Consider the following 19,829-nt stretch of genomic DNA (forward strand, 5'->3'; position numbering starts at 1 on the left):
GGGAAGACAACATCTACATTATCTCCAGAAACAAGTCCTGTTGGATCCTGTAATGCTCAAAAGGACACACCTGCTTAAATTACARAAGAGTGGTACTTTGAGGGGCCATTAACAAAACACTGACAAGATTTAAAATCTAAGTGAAGATCAGATGCTGCACTCAGAAGATGACAAGAGTGACCATCTTTGTTATGAGACACAAGGAACCAGAGCTATTTCTCCACTTTCCATTTTAAATGGAAAAATTAAATAAATTTAATCATAAATTCTATACTCCTTTATGTAACAGCTATTAGCCATCCGCAGATAGAGTTGCATCTTAGTGATTAAAGGAAAGAGGAACAGTCCAGCTCACAGTACGATTTAGGATTCCTATCTGACAAGTCCCAAGTAGAAAAAAGACCAAAGAGCCAAGTCATCTGTACATAGTGGAATTTAAGTATTTATTTAAAAAGTAAACCTTTGGACACATTGCAATTTAAAAAAAAAAAGGAAAAATACAAAGAATCTATTGGATTAAGCAGTCAAAAGCCAGCAATATTACAAGCTGTTTACATACCAACATTTACATTAATTTAAACAAGTGGCATGTCACCAACATGTAAAATATACTTCAAGAGTTTTAAAAATCAAGTTGAGTTTTGAAAGACACAAGGCTACCACATGTGAACATGGGTTTGGTCATTCAGTTTAAATCCCCTCTTGTACTGAAATGTTCAGTCTTCAAATTATACAAGTGGATAGCTAGCAGCTGTTGCTATTCCACAGTGGTTCTTCCTGTCCTTGGCCATGTAGATATATCCTTTGTCACCCCATTTCTCTCCCCAGCTGAAAACAAAAGCAAAGGGTTTGTTTACATATGCAGAAGTTACTTATTTACTGCCYTCCTCCAAGTGTTTTAAATGAAAGCTGCTGCCTTCCACAATTGTGGATAAAAATACAAGGTAGTTACAGCCAAAAACTGAAGTGTTTTCCAACAATTAAAAGCATTCCTGGAGGCATCCCGAGCTCACAGAAATGAAGAATGCAACCATTCTCTCATGAGGTAGTCATATTGCTGTGTAAACCTTGACTACAGGTGCCTGAAGCACAGACATTGCTCCCAGGCATTTTAAGGGAAGTCAAAAGGCTGCAAGCAGGATTTGAGGGTGGTGTCTCACTAATGCTGAGAACATGAGACAAGCTCATGTGATGTGCCCTTCGGCATCAGTGTATTATTTTCCCCTCAACCCAGGGGCTAACTCCCATCTTTGAAGTTTCATACAAGCGACCAGCACCCTGCTTCCAAAAAAATCCACTACAACCCCACAAGCAGACTTCCTCTTGCTTTCCCCTCTGCTCTGCTCCTTTAATATSTACTAGATTCACAGGATGTTTCAGCACTGAGCTCCCTGAAATAACCTGAACAAGCAGAGAAAGATGGCTGCTTTGGGACTACTTTATTAGGGTGCCAATAGCATCAGTTGGATTTAAACTTGATCATACCAYGCATTCTGAAAGCAGTCTCCATATTTCCCACACACAGATTTTAATTACTTTGTCTTGCTACCTCTCCCCTTACAAGTGACAAAGTAACTTTTGTTCTCCCCKGGCAGACAGATCTTACCTGTTTTTAACAATCCAGTATTTCTTCCCATCTACATCTTCTCCCTCAAAGCCATAACCTACGACCAGAACGCCATGGTCCAAGTCTTCACTGCTGCAGTCTGGTTCATAGTAGATACCTGTGAGGGTGTAAGTTCACTCTTGAACAAATTAATTTGTAGTAAACCCTTCTCCCTTATGAGAGGCTTTATGCATTTCAAATTAAATATTGCACAGCCTCTTGAAAGTTAGCGGAAAGAATAATAAGTGAATTTCATCATGACAAAAACCAAGGGACAAGTATACACATATGCAACAGAAGTACATATGGAACCTGACCTAGAATTAAAATGACTTTGAATTATGCTCTATGTCACAAGATCACACCTGGTTTTTTTGGTATATTAAACTGCAACGAATACTGGGTATTAAAAAAAAAAAAAAACCCAGTTCTCTGAAGCAAAGTTATTAACAAATCCCCACCTGACTGATAGAACTGAAATGAAGAATGGCCTGCATCAATAGCAACAGACACTGGACCCACAGCTGCAACTGCTTTCATGAGAGCTCTTTCATGTCCTTGAGGGATGTCAACGAAGCCAGTGTCATTAGCAGCATTGTATTCTGCCTTGTAGCGACAGTCTTCATCATCCTAAGCAAAGAAAGCTGTAGTTACTATGTTTTCTATTTAACACACAGGTATGCACAGAACTGTCAGACATACTGTGATTTTGCTGCTTTGAAAGCAAGGGACTGAAGAGGATCCAATTGACTCAGCAGTGCTTTGCAAGGAGAAGCAAGGGGGGGATACAGAACTGCCTGATATTCTCAAAAGTACAGAAAAAGTAAATAACAGTGGGGTCTGGGGAAAAAAAAAGCTTTACCGGGGCGCAGAGGRCCATCACATTTTGGAACTCTGCCCTCTTTGGTGGGTAGGACAAAATCTTTACAGGGAGGAAAGAAGCCCAGAATGCATTAATGGGCAATGGAAGAGAGCCAAATATTCATTAATTACAAAGCAATCCAGAAACTGCTTACTGAGCAAGCACTTAAAATCCACAGTTTTAGTATGTCATAGTTTGAAAAGCTGTACAGAATGATTTGAAAGTCAGGAATTTTTATTACATGACCTTACACACATCTGTGTATTTTGTGCCCTTTTTTTTCAGTGAAGCCTGAACTGCTGACTGTGACATATGTCACACATACTGACCTCAGCAGAGAGGTGAGGSTTAGTTTGGAAGTCAGGCCATGTGAAATTGAAACAGATTCAAGCAAGCACATCCTTCCGTTACCTGCATCACAGGTTAGTAATAAAGTTGTTTCACCAACTAAATAAACACAGACTACACAGCTCAGCTGCTTACTCTTTGCACTCAGCAAGTTAGGCACTTCCTATAATCAACCCTAAAATAGCCAAGATTAGGAGAAGATTGAGGGACACAGCTGAACAGGACCTCAGAGCCAAAGTTGCTCACAACAAATGGTATTCCTATTGGCCMCTGAAACAGCACAAAACAAGCTGCAAGAAGAGTTCTGTTCACTATAGAGGATCTTAAGAAGTGAAAACCATAAACCAGGGGCTCTCTCAAGTGATAACACAATTGACTACTGTGCTTTCACCCTCCTGTATCTATTCAACATTGGATAGATCATTAGAGGGATTTTAAAAGCCTGTCTGTTATCTCCAGTTATGCACATTTAGTCCAGAAACAGAACTGAAGGCAACAACTGTTGTTACAAAAACAAATGAYGCTAGCCACAAGAATTAGGTGGTCTATAGGTATCAACATCCTAAGAGGTCAGTTATGGGAAGATGAATTGCTGCCCTACCACTAAGAARCATTGTTGACAAGGGCTGGGTTCTTGGTTTGGTGTGGCAACCAAGATAAGGCATGACAGAAGGGCAACAACAAGGGGGAGGAATAAGAATACTTGCTCCAGTTTTTGTAACTGGTCTGTCAAGATTTTGACCTCAAAGACCAGTGCAATATGTGATTCCTACTGGGACTAGCAGTCATGGTAGTTCTCTCAGTAAAGATACAACAGGAATAACAGAGGTACTGATCACGCTATTTTCCTTTCTAGGTATGCATTTCCCAACACATAATTTTTTGAACACGGAAGACATGACACCTGCAATACAAGTTCAGCTATTACACATACCTTTGCAGTGTATGGGTAAGATTCCTCTGAATCAATGCCTCCATTATCCTGCACGTATTGGAAAGCCTGGTCCATGAGACCACCATTGCAGCCTTGATTTCCTTCAGGGCGAGAGCAGTCCACCAGATTCTGCTCACTCAGGGAAACAAGTTTGCCAGTTTTTCTGAAGTGCTGCCCTTCAAGAGCTCCTGTTGTGCTGAAAGCCCAGCAAGAGCCACATTGACCCTGAAGTATAAATTGAAATAATGTTACAAACCCCGGCAGATACAAAATGGTGCTCAATTTACTAAGCTTCAAACAGGTCCAGTGTTTTTCCTCTATGCAAATAGATGGAGCAGTCAGGAAACTGGACCTGTAATTGGTTAGAAATCCACCACTAGATAGTACCTGGTCTTTAACTGGAGTTACATATCCCTTCTCTCTCCAATCTACTGATCGTGGTACTTCCAGGTAGTTGGGCTCAAGGAACTGGGATCCTCTGTATTTTCTTCCTGACTTCTTGTGTACATAACCATTCATCAACTGTCTGAACTCCTCAGTCGTCTGAAAAACAAATCAATACATGCAGTCACTATCTATTACACACCACTACACAGAGTTGTACATTTCATGCCTCTATACATACCATGTCGCCAAACTGATTCATTCCCAGCTTGTAGCTGTGTTTTCCTAACGCATGATCCAGATTGTGGATTTCAATCATTTTCAGATTCTTCTCCCACACTACTCTCCTCCAGCCTTCCTCTCTCTAAGGGGCCAAAAAAAAMCAGCGCACTTTAAGCAGGCAGTTCAAACCAAGCTCACTTTCATGACAACGAGGTTTTTAAGGCTCGTAATACTCAGAATAGTGTAGGGTACTCGAATGGGAAGCCTGAGTGGTGGTCAAGAGGTGGTCTTTTTACCGCCCTCATAACAAAAACAACGAGCACAGTACAGCTGAGTCGATGCACTCACAACCACAAGAAAAAAAAACTGGGAATAGAAGGATTATGCTTCCCAAGCGCTGCCCATAGCCGGCGTTGTAACAAAGCAGACATGACTCAGCTGGCGGGGCCCAGCTCCGTGCGCTCAGCGCTTGCCCAGCAGAGCGCGTACCCCGGGGCTCACCTCGTGATAGTCCTTCTTGTGCCACGACTTCCACAGCTGCCAGTGGCCGTCCAGCTCGGGGTCCAGCCTCGGCGCGCCGAGAACCATGCCCAAACAAAGGCCAAGCGTAGTGAGGAACGGGCTCATGCTGGCAGATCTGCCAAGGACGGAGGGAGAGCGGTCAGGCAGGATGCCCTGAGCCTGCAGGGAATCAGAGCCGAGACCACCCGCGCGTCCCCCACCAGAGACCAGCGAGAGCCGAGCAGTCCGGGCCGTCCGAGCCGTCCGCCCCGCCCTCGGCCGCCACTGTAAACAAGCTCGGGCGGCGGGGCCGGGACGCGGGGTGCGCAGTCGGCAGCTCCCGAGGAAGCGGCTGGAATGGCGGCCCGTTCCCGGCAGGAGCCGCCCCACCGCGGGACAAGGACGGGGCCGAGGGCGGCCCKCTCCACGCGCCCCCGCCCGCAACCCGCGCTCACCTCCCTCGAGGGTCTCCGCTGCTCCTCTGCCTCCCGGGCCCGACGGCGCTCGGCCTCCGCGGCCCCTCTTATCCCGGCCGCTGTCGTGCCCGCCCCGCCGCGTCCATTGGCGGCCGGGCCGGGCCGCGCCTCCCGCCGAGCCCGGGGCGGGGCGGGGTCTGCCGGGGCTCCCCCCTCATCGCCCCCGGGACCGGGCCGGGAGCGCCCGGCGGCGATGCGGGGCGGCCTGGGGCAATTGTGCCCCGCCGGAGCCGCTASGTTGGGCAATGTTTGTCCAAGTATTTACTCCGAGCCCTGTCGGGCTGCAGATAGTGGCAGGACACTAAGCCTGGTGGAATTTAACCCGAAGGGATTTAAAGTGGGCAGCTGGCAGGAGGGAAAACAAAGTCTGGAGGCAAAGARACTCGAATGGCGAGTGTTGGTAACCGCAGCCCCTGTGCTCCCGGTGGTGGCTCCTGCTCGGGTCACATTGTTGAGGTGGCTCCCGTACTGCCCCGGTGGAATCTAGCCCTGGGTACCCCCGGCACCTCGAGCTCGCTCCTCCTGCCCGGGAGAGCTGCTGCCTTTCCAGCTCTGCCAGGGGTTGTGTTGAACACTTCCATGAGGTTGGCATCAGGCAGGTGTGAGGGAAAATCTCCCACTGGGCACAGCGGCATGGCGGTGATACTGCTGCCAGAAACATTTCCAGGAAAGTCCTTTTATTCCCGCATGTTTTAATATCTGAAAGCTGCTTTGTTGTTTTTTGCTTGTTTATTTGGCCCATGATATTTGGGTTTTGTTTTGTTTTTATTTGTTGTTGYTGTTTTTGTTTCTGTTTGTTGGGTTTTTGTTTGTTTCCTTTTWTTCCCCCTGCCTTTGGACCCAAGCTCGGTAAGAGTTATTTTAACACCAGTGTGGCTAGTGTTTATGGAGACAGTGTCCAGTAATACCTACTGGAAAACACTTCAACACCAAGAGTTGCATTAGAGATGAGGTACTAGAGGGTTTACACGTGGACTTGGTTTTCATCTAAACAGTAGCAGACAAACTTTTTAGCAGGGAACATGTCTACAGTAGTAGCATAACTGCAAGTTGTGCGAAGTTCACCTTTAAACMCTTGTAGAGCAAGCATTGCTGGTGGCTTTTGCTTATAAACTTGAGAGCATTATTTAGTGTAAAAATCAGGGTTTGCAGACTATTACACAACAGTGAAAAGGAAGAAATCATATGTGTACTTCTCACTTTTTTATGCCTTAAGAAACTGTGTTGCTAAAACAAGCAATACATGTTTCCTTACCCAAATRATGTCAGGAGCACTCTTCGGTCCAAGGAAAACTCACAGAGGCAAATACATGAAGATATGTTGGAGGGATTGTCTTGTCTTTTTCAAGTACTTATGTAAGTCCCTTATGTATTTTTATCTTTCTAGCGTGAAACTTTTCACTTCATATTCCATATACATTTAAATATCTCAGGAGAGTTAGATGAACTTAATTTGGTTTGATTAACTTATAATTAAGCTTTTTTTTGTCTCGGGTTTTGGGTTATTTTGAGATGTGTGGCATTTGAAATTTTTTTACTTAACAGCTTTTTTTCTGACATTTTCTGTGCAATCAGATTTCTCAATCCTGTTTAGCTTCGTTTGTGCAATTGTATCTAATATCAACTGAGCATTGAAAGGCTACAAGTAAATCGTCAATGAACTGTACAAGAAGTTATTTTCTTAAAGGACAAGATGTTTAGCTGGCATGACAGGAGGTAATGTCTAAATTACGGAAGGTCTTGCACCACACATCACATGTCTGCTGTTCTGTAATGTGCCCTGAGATGCACCAAGACAAACTGATGCTTTCTGGATGATATGAGGTCCTTTCTCTTTGGGGAAGTTACCATGCAGTCAGCTAACACGTGATACCACTGTGCTRTCTCTCCTCCTGAACACTCTTGGTGCATGTAAACACACATGCACACAGAGGAGTCAAATACCCTTTTTATTATGAAGGTAAATTCATCCAAGTTTATTTAAYAACTGTACWTAGGGAAATCTTATCTGAGTATTTSTTGAAATYTTTGAAGGAAACATGAATACTTTCCCCTTCAGCATGTTGACTTAGGCTTGTACTGAGTCATAACTTGTGTGGATATATCAATTCCCTAGGTATTTTGCTAAGGAAGTTTGAGAGCCCGAGTGCGAAAACATGAGCATATGCAAGGGCAATCAGCATAGCAACAGCTATGGTCAGAACTTGGTCATCACGAGAGTGCCACTTAGAAACCTGTGATAGGAAGCTGGTGTAGGACTACCTCCAACTCCTGGATGCACATTTCCTCTCTGCAAATTCTATTATATGGTATCAACATGAAGACTGCCAGCCATSTTGCAGCTTGTGCATTATTCCAGGCAAGGTAAAATCACCGCATTACACAGCTGTTTGACATCTCTGTCACTGTCCCTGCTGCTCCTGCCTGTGCATCACAATGTGTTCACCAGCCAAACTGTAAGCCCAGTGTGGTGATGGTCTGCTGGAGTGAACAGAGGGTCMGTGGCAGCAGTTACAGGTAATAACTGGGCAGACACTGGTAGAAGTAATTTTCCATTAAACTGTGCAACCTTGTGACAATATGCTGCTGTCGCACTAGCCATAGCAGCCTTTGCTGTATTGAAAACAGTGGGGACTGAGCAGTGGTTAGCAGAGAGAAGGGGTGAAATCAAAATCTCCTTCAATTCCTCTGCTTAAAAGCTCAACTGATGCCATGCCATCCAGTCCAGAGGAAGCCYAGCTAGCCATGCTAGTCACAGTAGTCAGAGTTCTGCCTGCAGTAATCTAAAGATCAAAACTTTGAAGGAAGGCTCCTGTCCATTACTTTAAATCTCTCAGTTTCAGAGGATAATTTCTAAATTATTTTGAAAAAAACACACAGCTTTTGAGGAACTCTACATATGCAAAACTCCAGCTATTTTGCCAAAGGCATACCACTCTTCTAAGATGCAGAATAACTAGTCATGTCACCATTGCAAAAGCCAAAAGTTTGCCAACTGCCCTGTAGCTATCAGGCCCTACAAGTTACCAGATAATGTAGGCTCTGCATTTTTAAATAGTGCCAAGAACTTGCATAGCAGTGTGTTGCCTCTGAACCTGAAGAAGTYAATTCAGCATTGATGCTCCAGGGACACATTTCGTCAGCATGACATGTGCTGCTGCACATCACAAGTATGCAGCACAGTGCTCCCCCTTTGGAACCAATCTACTTATTGAATCCAGGATTTTTGAAACGTTTTTGGTATTTTTAATGTTTGCTCTTTGTTCTCTTGGTAAAAATGCACAGAGGAAGGGACCAATCTGCATCGGCCAGAAGACAACCCAGTAATCAGAAAAGCTAAGCTCCTTTGTAATGGCAATTGACTTGCCAAGCTGCAGGAGGCTGGCAATATGTGRAAAACACCTGAACAATGTAAACAGAATAGGCTATGTCACACTCATCTATGACAAGACTCTGCACAAGCAGCTCCCCCAGACCAGCAGTCTCAAGGTAATCTTTACTCAGTAAAAATAAGTGGTTTGTTTGTATGCCTTTTATCTAAACAGCAAACGGAGGACATTTTATTTAGTCAAAATGCTGGATGGATTTTTGCATTACTATTGAGACTAAATTCAGGATTTTTATTCCTCAAATAAAAATATTGAACTGGCTTACTTAAAAAGGCATGACTGTGAAAATGTTTGTTTATACAGAGGTTAAAGTCCTATAGCTTAAATCTGGTTTCTTTCATTTCACCCTACTACACTATGGCTTAAGAACAAACTTCTGCAGGGGCATGGTCTTAGTCAAGATGTATCTAATAGTGTTATCTAGCCTAAAATGCAAATGACTGACTATATTTTATAGTAAGCTCTCACTAACCAACTTCCACTGGACACTACAAAAAAAAATCAAATCTTATATGTACTTCTATTCAACCAAATTTTTATCTGATTTAGAAGATCACAGTTATATTGCAGAGAAAACTGTTGATTTTACATCCCAGAGTCTGATTTGTGTGTAAGAAATTCCAGTAACATTTGTCTTTAGGAAAATGAAGTTTTAAATAATACAGCTCAACTTTCTTTTTAAAAAATAATCATGATTTTCTTCTACCTTATGGTAAAGATTCTTCTTGCAAGAAAAAAGCATGGCAAATTTCTGAAACCAGAGTGACTTCTTCAGAAAGSTGGGAGGATGTAAGAAGACAATTGCAGTAGGGATGTCCCTATGCTTCTTGCTTTAATACTTATTTTTAATGGCATGCACAGAAAACTTTTAGGAACTGCAGGGKTTTTTAACCTAAATTGATTTGAACATATCTGAGGAAAAGGCTASCAAATGAGTGGTTTATCTTCTTCAGTGCAGCTCCATGAAAATAACCAGCTTTCTTCCCTAGCATAGGACTCCTCACCACAGATCTGAGGTGGCTCTGGAGTTTATAAAAGTCCCTCTGGGATTAATGTTTGTTCATARGTAGCCTCTTGATAATCTTTGTTTCAGATTCTCCCTAGTGAAATAACCGATTCAAATTTTGCTTCAGCTGGAGCACCCATAATGAGSTTAGTTGAATCATTATTAGGTTAGAAAAGGAAGCACCATTTGCTTCAAGGGAACACAGATAGGGTTCTGTGAGTGTTCTGAAGACGTGGGAGATGGCTAAGAAACAGTGACACAATCCTCCTGAAACATTTCTTTGTTTTCAGCGGTCTTGTGATCTACCAGTATCACCATTTCCTCACCCAAGTGCTAGATAACAAACCACATTCCAGCTTCTCTGCTGGCCCACAAGGCAGAGACGGCGTCGTTTGCATCTCAATGTCTTACCTGGTCAGAGGAGTTGGGAAATGATGCAAGAGATTGCTTGCTTTGCAAGAAAGACCGGGTGGGGGTCTTCTATTACTTCAGGGTTAGGTTTTCTCACAAGGTTAGAGTTTCTGTTCCTGGGAGGTTTTTTGGTGAAGAGTTGGGGGTTTTTTGTATCTYTGGGAAAAGAAAGAGTTCTTTTTGTTTCTTTTTTCTTTTACCTTAATTTTTTGTAGTGATTTTTTTCATAGAGTCATGTCTGAAGTTAGCTTTGAAGCATTGAGCATGTAACTCACATTGTGTAACTCACATGCTTAAARTTTTAAACTTCAATTTGATTGATTTGTCATTCATTACTCAGTGTCTCCTCCTGTTTTCTGGCAGGTAGTAGGAGAGATTTGTGTTTTGAGAGATTTGTGATTTTTTGAAAGCTAACTGGTGGAAAAAGAGGGAGTATGCAGGGAAGTATAATCTTGAGTTATTGTTGCAGAAGTTCACAAATATGGAATAATTGTATTGATATTTCCTAAAATTTATAGGTTATTGGTGTTTTTTCCTCCTTATACTATGAAGTACATTTAAAAAAAATTACTCAGAAGTACTTACCATTTCCTAACTCTCCTAATTTAAAACTGTATTAACAAGTTGGAAGTTGTAAATCCTGTCTGTATGGTAAAGTTCCTCTGACCAAGATTAATTTTTTGCTGCCCATCTCTACTCTACAGATCAAAGTGAAGGCATTTTAACAGATTTCAAAGAAGGCATAGGGAGATTTCATGTACTGTTTAATATTTGAAATCACATTTTGGTTTAAACAATGATCCAACATTTCTGTTTCGAGATGGAAACATTAATAAAGTTCACAGAAGTGTAATTCTTCTCTTGTTTGRCTGAGATATTTGTGCTTCTGCAAGCCATTGTAAACAGTTGCATAGCATGAAAGACAAATCTGTCTGACTCCTGTGGTTCTTGGAGCAGTAATGTCTAAAGGGYAAGCTGACATGCTGGAAAGCATTTCCCATTATAAGGTTTGAGACTGTGAGTGAAGTGAGGAATTATTTTTAAACTTAAAAGTTACAGGCTAGTCTTCATTAACAGATCATGTGAGAGGAGGTTAAATAAAAGCTGCTTGCAGAAGAGAAGAGAGGCTGTTGAGACAATCAAATACGGGTCTAAAGTTCGTTTTCCTGAAAATCAGGTAAGAAGAAAATGAGTGCATGTGCTTTTCGGTGTAAGTGCAGTGGTGACTCACATATGCTGTTATTCCTGCTTTACAAACAGAAAKACTGAAGGAATAAAAAGTAGTAGTGTGCTGTTGTGGCCACTGAATTCAAATGAATGACTATGGACAAACAGGCTACGCTCTTCAATACCACAATTAGCCATGGGAAATCATAATGTATCTTTTTCCTATTTCTGCCAGTTAAGGTTAATACAAGGGTTACCTAGTTTGGGGAATACGAACACAGATGTGATATAAATCAGTGAAATGCATATTGCCTTGTCTGTCTCTGAGATTCAGTTGAAACATTTTCAGCCTGTTGATCCCCAGGATGCTGGCAATTGCTGTCAGATTTACATTATAATTTCAAATGTTTTAATAATTGCTTAATCACTGTGGCAGACACACTATACCAGGTCTTTTATAGAACCTTTCTGGCCACCAAGACCTTGATTTGAATCTTCTCACTATCAGTACAGCAGTTTSTTTATCTCTCCTTCTTTGATCAACCACAGCCTGTTGTATGCCCCCAACTAAATGTATGCCCCAAGCTTCAGGACAGCACAGCAGAAGGCAAATGACTTCTGCATTGGTTGTTGATTTGCCACTGAAAGTGAATATGTGCAAGAGGACATTCATCTGTYTATGAGATGAAACTGATTTAGTTAGTGGCCAGCATGGAACAAGATACTTTAGGAAACTGTTTAATGTCTCAGCAGTGTCTTGATGGCTCCATGACAAGGCCATAAGTAATGCAGCAGCTGCAGTGCTGAGGGCTGAATACTGCTTCTTTAGCGTGTCTCATGAGCAGCTATGTATGAGTTTATCCAATTTCCTCTTGTTCCATATGAAAGCATCCACAGGGATTTTACTAGACTTTGTCTCTAGGCTTGTGGAAGAGCACAATGAGTGACTGACACAATGTCCATACAATCACTTCTCATCCTTGACACCAGAGTCTTCCTCTGCTCTTACAGCAGGCYGTCTCTTGATGTGTGGTCATGCATTACCAGAAAAGTGGGCTCACCTGGAATAGTCACGATGGTGCCTATTGTAGCTTACAGCTGTGCTGGAACRTGGCTGCCTAAGCTCAAGCCAAACCTCATCATTCGCTTGTCAGTGTGYTCTGCCTGCAGATTCCTCCCTCCCTGAGCTCCATCGCTCAAGGTCAGACTTGGATATTAGCCAAGTGAGCTATTTTACACACTGGCCTACAAACAACTCATCACTGACCACATCCATGATTTAATGYAGAAGTTTGGCCTTTGCCCCCGTGGCTGGAAAGGTGATGATGAAAGCCCTTTGTTCAGACACTGTCCTGATGATGTGTACCTGGGTTGACTTCTGCTCTCCTGCATTCTGATAATGCCCTCCCATTTGCATGAAGGGCAGACACTTGAGCACACACTGCAATCCAGTGTTGGCTGTTTCCTCTCCCCCCGCTGACTTCTTTTTTAAGGACTTTGTGGCTGAGCAAACTACTGCTCAAAGCAAAAGTTGTATTTAAGGTTTTGCCAGGGTGAATGCAGTCTTCTCCAGCTACAATGTCTTTCTTTGCTGCAGGTTTCAGAGCAAAAGGCTTTCCTTGGTGCAAATTTCAGTGCAAATTTTTAGAGGCCCTCATTCCTGACACTCCTATCTGGAACACTCAGAACAATCTGCCTGCAAAAGATTAATCCCCAAATACTATGATGAAGACAGAAAGAAAGAAAGGGAGAAAAAAAGTGAAGAAATATACAAAAGAATYGACCTACTAGCAGTGTAGAGTTTACCTAAAAAACCTTATTTTGTGACAATTTTGACTATATGTACAGTGTAAAATTTGAATGTAAATAGTAAAAAATACTTTAAATTGCATTTCTTTTTCTTTTCTCTAGCAAATGAGCTTGTATTTTGTCCTCTTTCTTTGCAGGCAATGCTGCTATGTTRGCACAGCTGAACGTGTACCCTACATAGTCTTACATTGTAGCAAGCTGAGGATGCCCAAGAATGCCTCCATACTGGAACTGCYATTCTCTTCCTGGATTTCATGAAAAAAATATATCCATAACTCAAATATTACTCACACATTATTTCAGCTACTGTTCAGTGGACTGAATTTGTACTGTCCTAAGCCATTCACAGATTGTACATTAAAATGCCTAGAAAGAAGGGTAAATTATTGATGTAAAAATATACTTCAGTGATGTTCTGTATTTAGTATATTATGATTATTTTAATTAAAATACTCCATCATAACAGTACTAAAAATCTAGTCTCCCCTTGAAGCAGTAATTAAAATTAAAACAACAGAATTCTCTAATCAAATACTGGATTAGACTTTGTTGACCTATCTAATAAGATTTCTAATATCATATAGAAAGCTGTTTTCTCCTGTTCTTCTTTACTTCTCATTGAAAGACAAGCCAAGCAGCAGTGGCAAAATCCAGCTGGAACTAGTCCATACTTCTTTCTGTATTTGGCTACTTTTAAGAGCTATATTGCTTATTGCCCTGTATGCAAGTCTCCAGTTGCCTTGTTTATCTGAAGGGGACTGAAAACGTTAAATCAGAGTCATCAAAAAAAAATCTTTAAGAAATAGTTTAGAAAATTCTGACTCAGACAACTGTCTGGCTTTTCTTGTTAGCTTTCAAACCAGAATTGATATGAACATGTTTTTAAATGATACCAGAATGTCTAGTATGGGTATGTCTGAATGTTTTAGCTCCGGCCGTAAGATGCCCTTTTCACCTGGACTCAGGGCAAATTTTATACCTGTCTGATGATCYTGTACAAACCCAGTGCCTCTGAGATTGTTTTCTTCTCCTGCAGTAACCTCAGTGAGGTAGAAGTCCATCTCCTCAGTCCATGGGCCCCTCTGCTGCCAGTGGTCTTTCCTTAACCCTCCCTCAGATGACTAGGGTTGTGTGCTGATGACTCTTCATGCAGAGTGAAAAGGAAGACAGACATAGGACAGAGTTGYTAGAAGTGACTGATAACTGGCTTAAGTAGAATATGTGGGATTTTTTAACGTTTCCCCTGACTTTTCCACCCATCAAGTCAGTTCATAGTCCTTTATTGTGCTCTTTTATGCCTCAAATTCTTCAAAACAAAAACGAGCAAAAATAAGTTGTTCCTTCCCCTTGCCCCCAGCCTTTATCACCAAGACCACTCACTCAGTAAAATTTGATTTCATTAACTGTTAGCCTTACCTTATCACTATCCTTTGAGAAAAGCAGAGGTGAGCAGCCACTCTAGATATTGTGTTAATGCACATTGTATGTTTTCAGCTAGATCTTGACTGAAGATAATTAAAACAAAAAAGAGATAATTAAATACCTCACTGTAATGGTATCACTACCGAARGTAATATTCTGCATTGATTGAATACCTTCTTGTTCCATGAACATTAACTAACAATGCTTTCTTAACTAAGACCTGTGAGGGAATAGGGAATCAATCCTGAAAATAATTCAGGACTAGTGTCTCTGTAAAACCCCACACAACTTAAGCTGTCGGGACTCTTTTCTACATATTTTCCTAGACAGAGCCTTGTTGCAGAAACAGATTTTGGGCTGACAAATCAGCATATGTGCCACTGCCCAGACTTCAGTGGCAGAAGATGAAAGCTAATTTTCAAACGGATTTATTTTTTGTTTTTCCTTTTTTTTTTTTTTTTTTTTTTGATAAATTGTTCGTATTTTCTTTGAAAAGGCCCTGAACCATTCACTTTATGAAAAACACTGGAAAGACAACAAGAATTCATCAACTGGGTTTGTAATTCAGTTCAACTCAGAGGTAGCTCCACATCCTGAATTCACAGGCTTGAAGGAAAAAATAACAGTCTAGAAACACCATGGCCTGGTTAGGTCTTGGCTGACTTTTTGCTGTAATTCTCAAGCAGAGACATTCAAGAAGATGCTGTTTACTTGTTCTGACATACTAGAGCAAAGGTATATTCACAGATGTTCAGCTGCAGGATGCAGTGAGGGTTTTTTTAATAAGACTACAGATAGTAGGGCTGTGGGTGGCTTTTTATGAATGCTAAGCAAAGGAGATAYATCATAAAGGAATAGGTTTATCCTCAGGTCCCTGAACAACCTTATCCGTCCCTTCAGTTATGTAACTGCACCTGTATATCTGCATAAATAACTTGCTTGTTGTTTTCTTGTGTTTACATTTTGTTTCTCCCTCCCACTAGTTCTGGGAACCACCAGGGTTACCTCACATTTCTCAAAAAGCTTTTTAAATTGAAGAAAGTACTCAAGTTTCACACAAGTCACARTGAAGCACACAGTGTCTTACCATGCATCCTTATGTAGGCTGAGCTGAAAGTGTGTGAGAAAGAGTTTTGCCAAGTAGGCAATGTAGAATAAATGCTGAGATTCACACTTGCTCTGCTTCCACTYCCTTAGTCAGACCATCAGTACCTTCTGGTTGTTTTTTCTCCCTAAAGAATAAAAGACCTAGGGCACCACACCATCCTCATGGCTATTTCCCTGCTMTATCTTTTGAGGACATTGGCTATCACAAGTCAGGGGAAAAATTTCCAATTTGCCTGGAAGGCAGCTGTTTAACAGGAGAGAAGAAAACCAAACCAGAGCCTCTGCTGGGGGAAAGCCAGGGAGAAAACCAGTGCTTGGCAGCTGCACTGTGGCGTTTCCCCGTCTGAGCACCTACAGCTTCTGTCTGTGGCAGAGTTTTCACTTGCTCAGTGAGGATGGGAAGAGATGCAGAGAGAAAAAAATGAACAGGAGACAAAAGAGAGCCCCAACAATAATGAAAATTCAGTGGTTCTGCTCTCCCACTTTTTTCTGCCATCTATGTTGACATCTCATCTCCACAGCTGGTTTTCTCATCTACTTGCAGAAGATCCCACAGCTACCTCTATGTTATTGATAGAGAGATTCTTGGAATGATGAATTGTAGCTAAGAAGAGCAATTCCTGCCTGTGCTGCTTTTGTAAAGAAACTGAAGTGTGTTGAAGCAAATGAGCATTGCAATATCTTTGTCTAGTGAGATCAAGCCTTTTGCACTGCAAACAGCACCCTACAGACAAAGGAGGAGGCAAAGGCAGGATGAGTTTTGATTTTCTGTTTGACTGTGTCTAATTAGGTGAAGTCTTCTGGGGTAAGTGAAATCAGTAAAGACTGAGCATCCTGTGGCTGCCAAGTAGGATGAGACAATGTACTTCTCATCAGTAGCAGAAAGCAACCATGATAATAAGCATCAAGCATTTTCCAAAGAAAGCATCTTAGAAAAGCAGTTAGGATGAAAAAAATCATCATTARAGGTAAATATATTGCCTGAGGAATCAATTATTCAATACACATTTTTAAAATAGCACACTTTCCCATTTCTACCGATGCCATTTCTACAACACTTGGCAGGAACTTCCAGCCACACCAGTTCTGGAGACAGTTCAGAGTGTGAAAAACCACACTCTGTATTACTGTCATCCATAGAGATGGTCTCACATAACTCTATCAGTTCACTCACAGGTATCAACTACACACATATACACACACACACACACACACACACACACTTTTAAATGTTTGCAGGACTAAGCTCTAAACACCTAACCTCTGCATCAGTGGAATGGAAGAATTAATTTTTCTGCTCAGGGGATGGTTGATAACCCTAAATATTTTATGCGCCTGTAATGCACTGCATAATTTTTTTTTCCCCAGCACTGTAACACCAAATTTCAGGAAGATTAAAATAAAAAAGCAAATTTTAGGGCACATATATGCAGTTGGCTGTGTAGACTATCTTTTGAACAGTGTATAACTTAAGACAGTATTTCTCAGAGGACTAAATGGAGAGTAACCTGATATTTTTTGATTTCTAACTTGAGAATTGACAAATTTTTAAGAGTTGTGTAAGCAAATTGTATGCTATGGAGGCCAAGTGGAACTGTTAAGAAATTTCCTTCCTGCCCCAAAGCTGCTGTGAAGATCACACAGCAGTTTTTGCTGGGGTTGCTCTCTACAATGAAGTGTATAAGGATCATAAATTGTTTCAATCTCTACCAGCGTTACAGCAATATTTCATAGTTATAACTATCTCATATACACACATATATATGTGTATATATATGTATGTTTTTCCAGTGTCCAAAGGGTCCAAACTGAGGGCTTGAATACAATGAATCTATGGTGGTGGTGTTGCTGTTTGTGTACAATGCGTTTCATGACAGAAGGAAACTTCTTRTTCTCCAATCACTCCTGGTTTCTTCTGTTTAAAGTTATTTGCACTGATGTGTGGAGGACAACGTTCTGTGCATCACAAGCTGAGCATTTTTTTCAGGCAGAGTTGATGAAACTATGCCAGTCACAGATGAGATGAGCAGTCACATTACTTGTATATGGAAACTGGCAGGGTTAGGGCAGAAGATCAGAGTTGCTGCTCTACATAGACCTTGTTATGGCTTTTTTCCCCTCCCACAACTTGTCTTTGAGCCTTACCTTATGCTTTCTTGTCCTACCGCCTCTGTAGCGTTTTCTTTTGTCACTGGAATAATTTGATTTTTTTTGGAGTTGCCTCAGACTGGAATAGATGTGTTTGGTTTGTTGCCTGTCCTCCTTCTCTTTGACTAAAAATTCATCCCCTGTGCTGTAAACATCCCTGCAATCTTTTGCTTTCCTTCTTCTACAGTCAGCCATCTGTCTACATGGAGGAGATAACTGAAACCATAAGGCAGAAGGTGGAGTAGAGAACAGTCTCCTCTATAGTGCCTTCTRCGGTCAGAGGGGTACATCCACATGCCACTAACATGAGCGGACATGGTACCCAGAGTGCTTGACCAGGAAAGGTGTTGCACTTTCCCTCTGAGAGGTGAAACAACTCCCAGGCTCTTTTTGTTGCTGCAGAAATAGCATGTGCCTAGACACTTTCCCTTCCAACCAAGCCCTTACAGAGATGTTTAAAASTGTGGAGCAGTAGCCCTGGTGGCATGGTGACTTCAAATGCCTGTTCCCACACGTGATTTACTTGGCTAGCAGCTTATAGCAATGAAATAAGTTTTGCCAGTAGCTTGGGTCAACATAGTCTTTTTCCCATTAAATAGGTCACAATGTTGTTTTTTKATTTGTGCTCTTGTTTACTAGATTCTTACCCTGCCGACAGGTAGCCTGAAGGCATGATGTTTCAAAGGGGYGCAGGGAATGGCTGAAGATCTGATGAGAGCTGTGCCCTCTCTATCTCCCCAGAAGGCCCTCTGCAGACAGACAGGAGGTAAGAGAGGGGAGGAGATGGGGTCAGGGAAAGCTGTGCTATGCAGTTTGGTGACTGGGCAATGCTGAGTACCCAGGCAGAAACTTCAGTCAGGGCAGCAGTGCACTCCAGTGTCTCCCTCCACCAGACACCTCCCCTTATTTTACCAGAATGCATTGCGCACAGGCTGTGCAGGATATAATAGATTTGTGGTTATATTGCAAAAAAGAAAAAGGCTGTGTGAAATCAACATGTTTTTTTATCTTATGGAATGGTCAGATGAGAGAGCTCTCACCACCTTTAATGGGTGAATTGTACAGATTATGTTCCAAAAGTGATCAGAGACAAAACAAGACTATCTGTCACCTCGCATTGGCAAGTGTGTTGACAGGAGTCGAGGAAGAATTGTAAAATAGCCAAACAAAGGAGGAATGTGGCAATAATTATTTTGAAATAAACCTGTTTGTGACGAGTACTAACTGTGACAATATTTACGCTATGATTCATACCAAAACGCAGCACCTACAGTTCTAGTCTGGATGACTTTTAGGATAGAAGCAGCAAATACTATTCTAACATTTAGTCTTGAGAAAGCAAGCAAGCATCAAAACTGCTCTTGACTCTGGTACTGCATCAGCTTAGATTAGGACTTGTGTAAGAGGTGGACAGAAGCATATTTACACTGCCAGCCAGTTACATGTCGCTTGTAACTGATTCACAACAGACTGGGGTTTGCTTATCTCTCTGTATTCACTTGCAGTCTTTTAGTGACAATTGCAATTACAAGAAACTCTTAGCTGGCATATGCCATACCTCATTAGACCCCTTTGAGGATGCTCTCAGAAAGTCTCTTGGTGACAAGATTGAACTCTGTTACCTGTGTCTATGCTAGAGAGTCAGCAAGAGTGTCTGACTCCGTGTCTGAGCTCCAGGCAGCTCCTGGAAGCCTCCTTACAGCCTCCCACTCCTGCCCTAATAATATTGCTAAATACCTAATTGGTGAAAACGCGTGGCTTACTGGCTATCTTGGCAGGGAAAAACAAGATCAGGAAAGGAAGTGTCTGCAGATTATTTCCTCCTAGAAGATCTTAGCTTTCAATAAAATCTTCAGTTTTGGATTTCTAAGTTCAGCTCTCAAAGGTACTCAGTGTTTTTTTTTCCTACAAATGCATAAAATACCTGTGCAGGGAACTGTATTCACACAGGTTGATTGGGTGACTCCTCKGCTTAGGAGGAGATGTATTTTACATATTCTTTTGCTTTTTTTTCTGTACTAAGCTATTGAAATTAAT

The 19,829-nt window shown here is 41.7% G+C and overlaps 1 protein-coding gene across 1 annotated transcript; it reads right to left on the reverse strand.

Annotated features, from left to right (window-relative positions):
• Positions 1-418: 418 nt before the first annotated feature.
• Positions 419-5,395, reverse strand: CTSL (cathepsin L). The gene is made up of 8 exons (XM_057369991.1): positions 5,313-5,395; positions 4,858-4,993; positions 4,376-4,498; positions 4,138-4,293; positions 3,751-3,975; positions 2,068-2,236; positions 1,607-1,724; positions 419-828 (listed from the first exon to the last, which is right to left on the reverse strand). Exons 2-8 carry the CDS (start codon positions 4,981-4,983, stop codon positions 729-731), a joined length of 1,017 nt encoding a protein of 338 aa, XP_057225974.1. The 5' UTR covers positions 4,984-4,993; positions 5,313-5,395; the 3' UTR covers positions 419-728.
• Between the last annotated feature and the right edge of the window lie 14,434 nt (positions 5,396-19,829).

Source organism: Malurus melanocephalus, unplaced genomic scaffold (genome assembly GCF_030028575.1).
Source record: "Malurus melanocephalus ecotype Western Australia unplaced genomic scaffold, MMel_1.1 scaffold_117, whole genome shotgun sequence".
Taxonomy (NCBI): Eukaryota; Metazoa; Chordata; class Aves; order Passeriformes; family Maluridae; genus Malurus; species Malurus melanocephalus.

Bases quoted from the DNA above. Each gene is read 5' to 3' on its own strand.
- CTSL (XM_057369991.1), bottom strand. From the start codon at position 4,983: ATGAGCCCGTTCCTCACTACGCTTGGCCTTTGTTTGGGCATGGTTCTC. The intron at 4,499-4,857 runs GTGAGCCCCGGG...TTGGCCCCTTAG, and splicing joins ACAAGAAGGACTATCACGAG to AGAGAGGAAGGCTGGAGGAG. The intron at 1,725-2,067 runs GTGGGGATTTGT...ACACCCTCACAG, and splicing joins ATTTCAGTTCTATCAGTCAG to GTATCTACTATGAACCAGAC.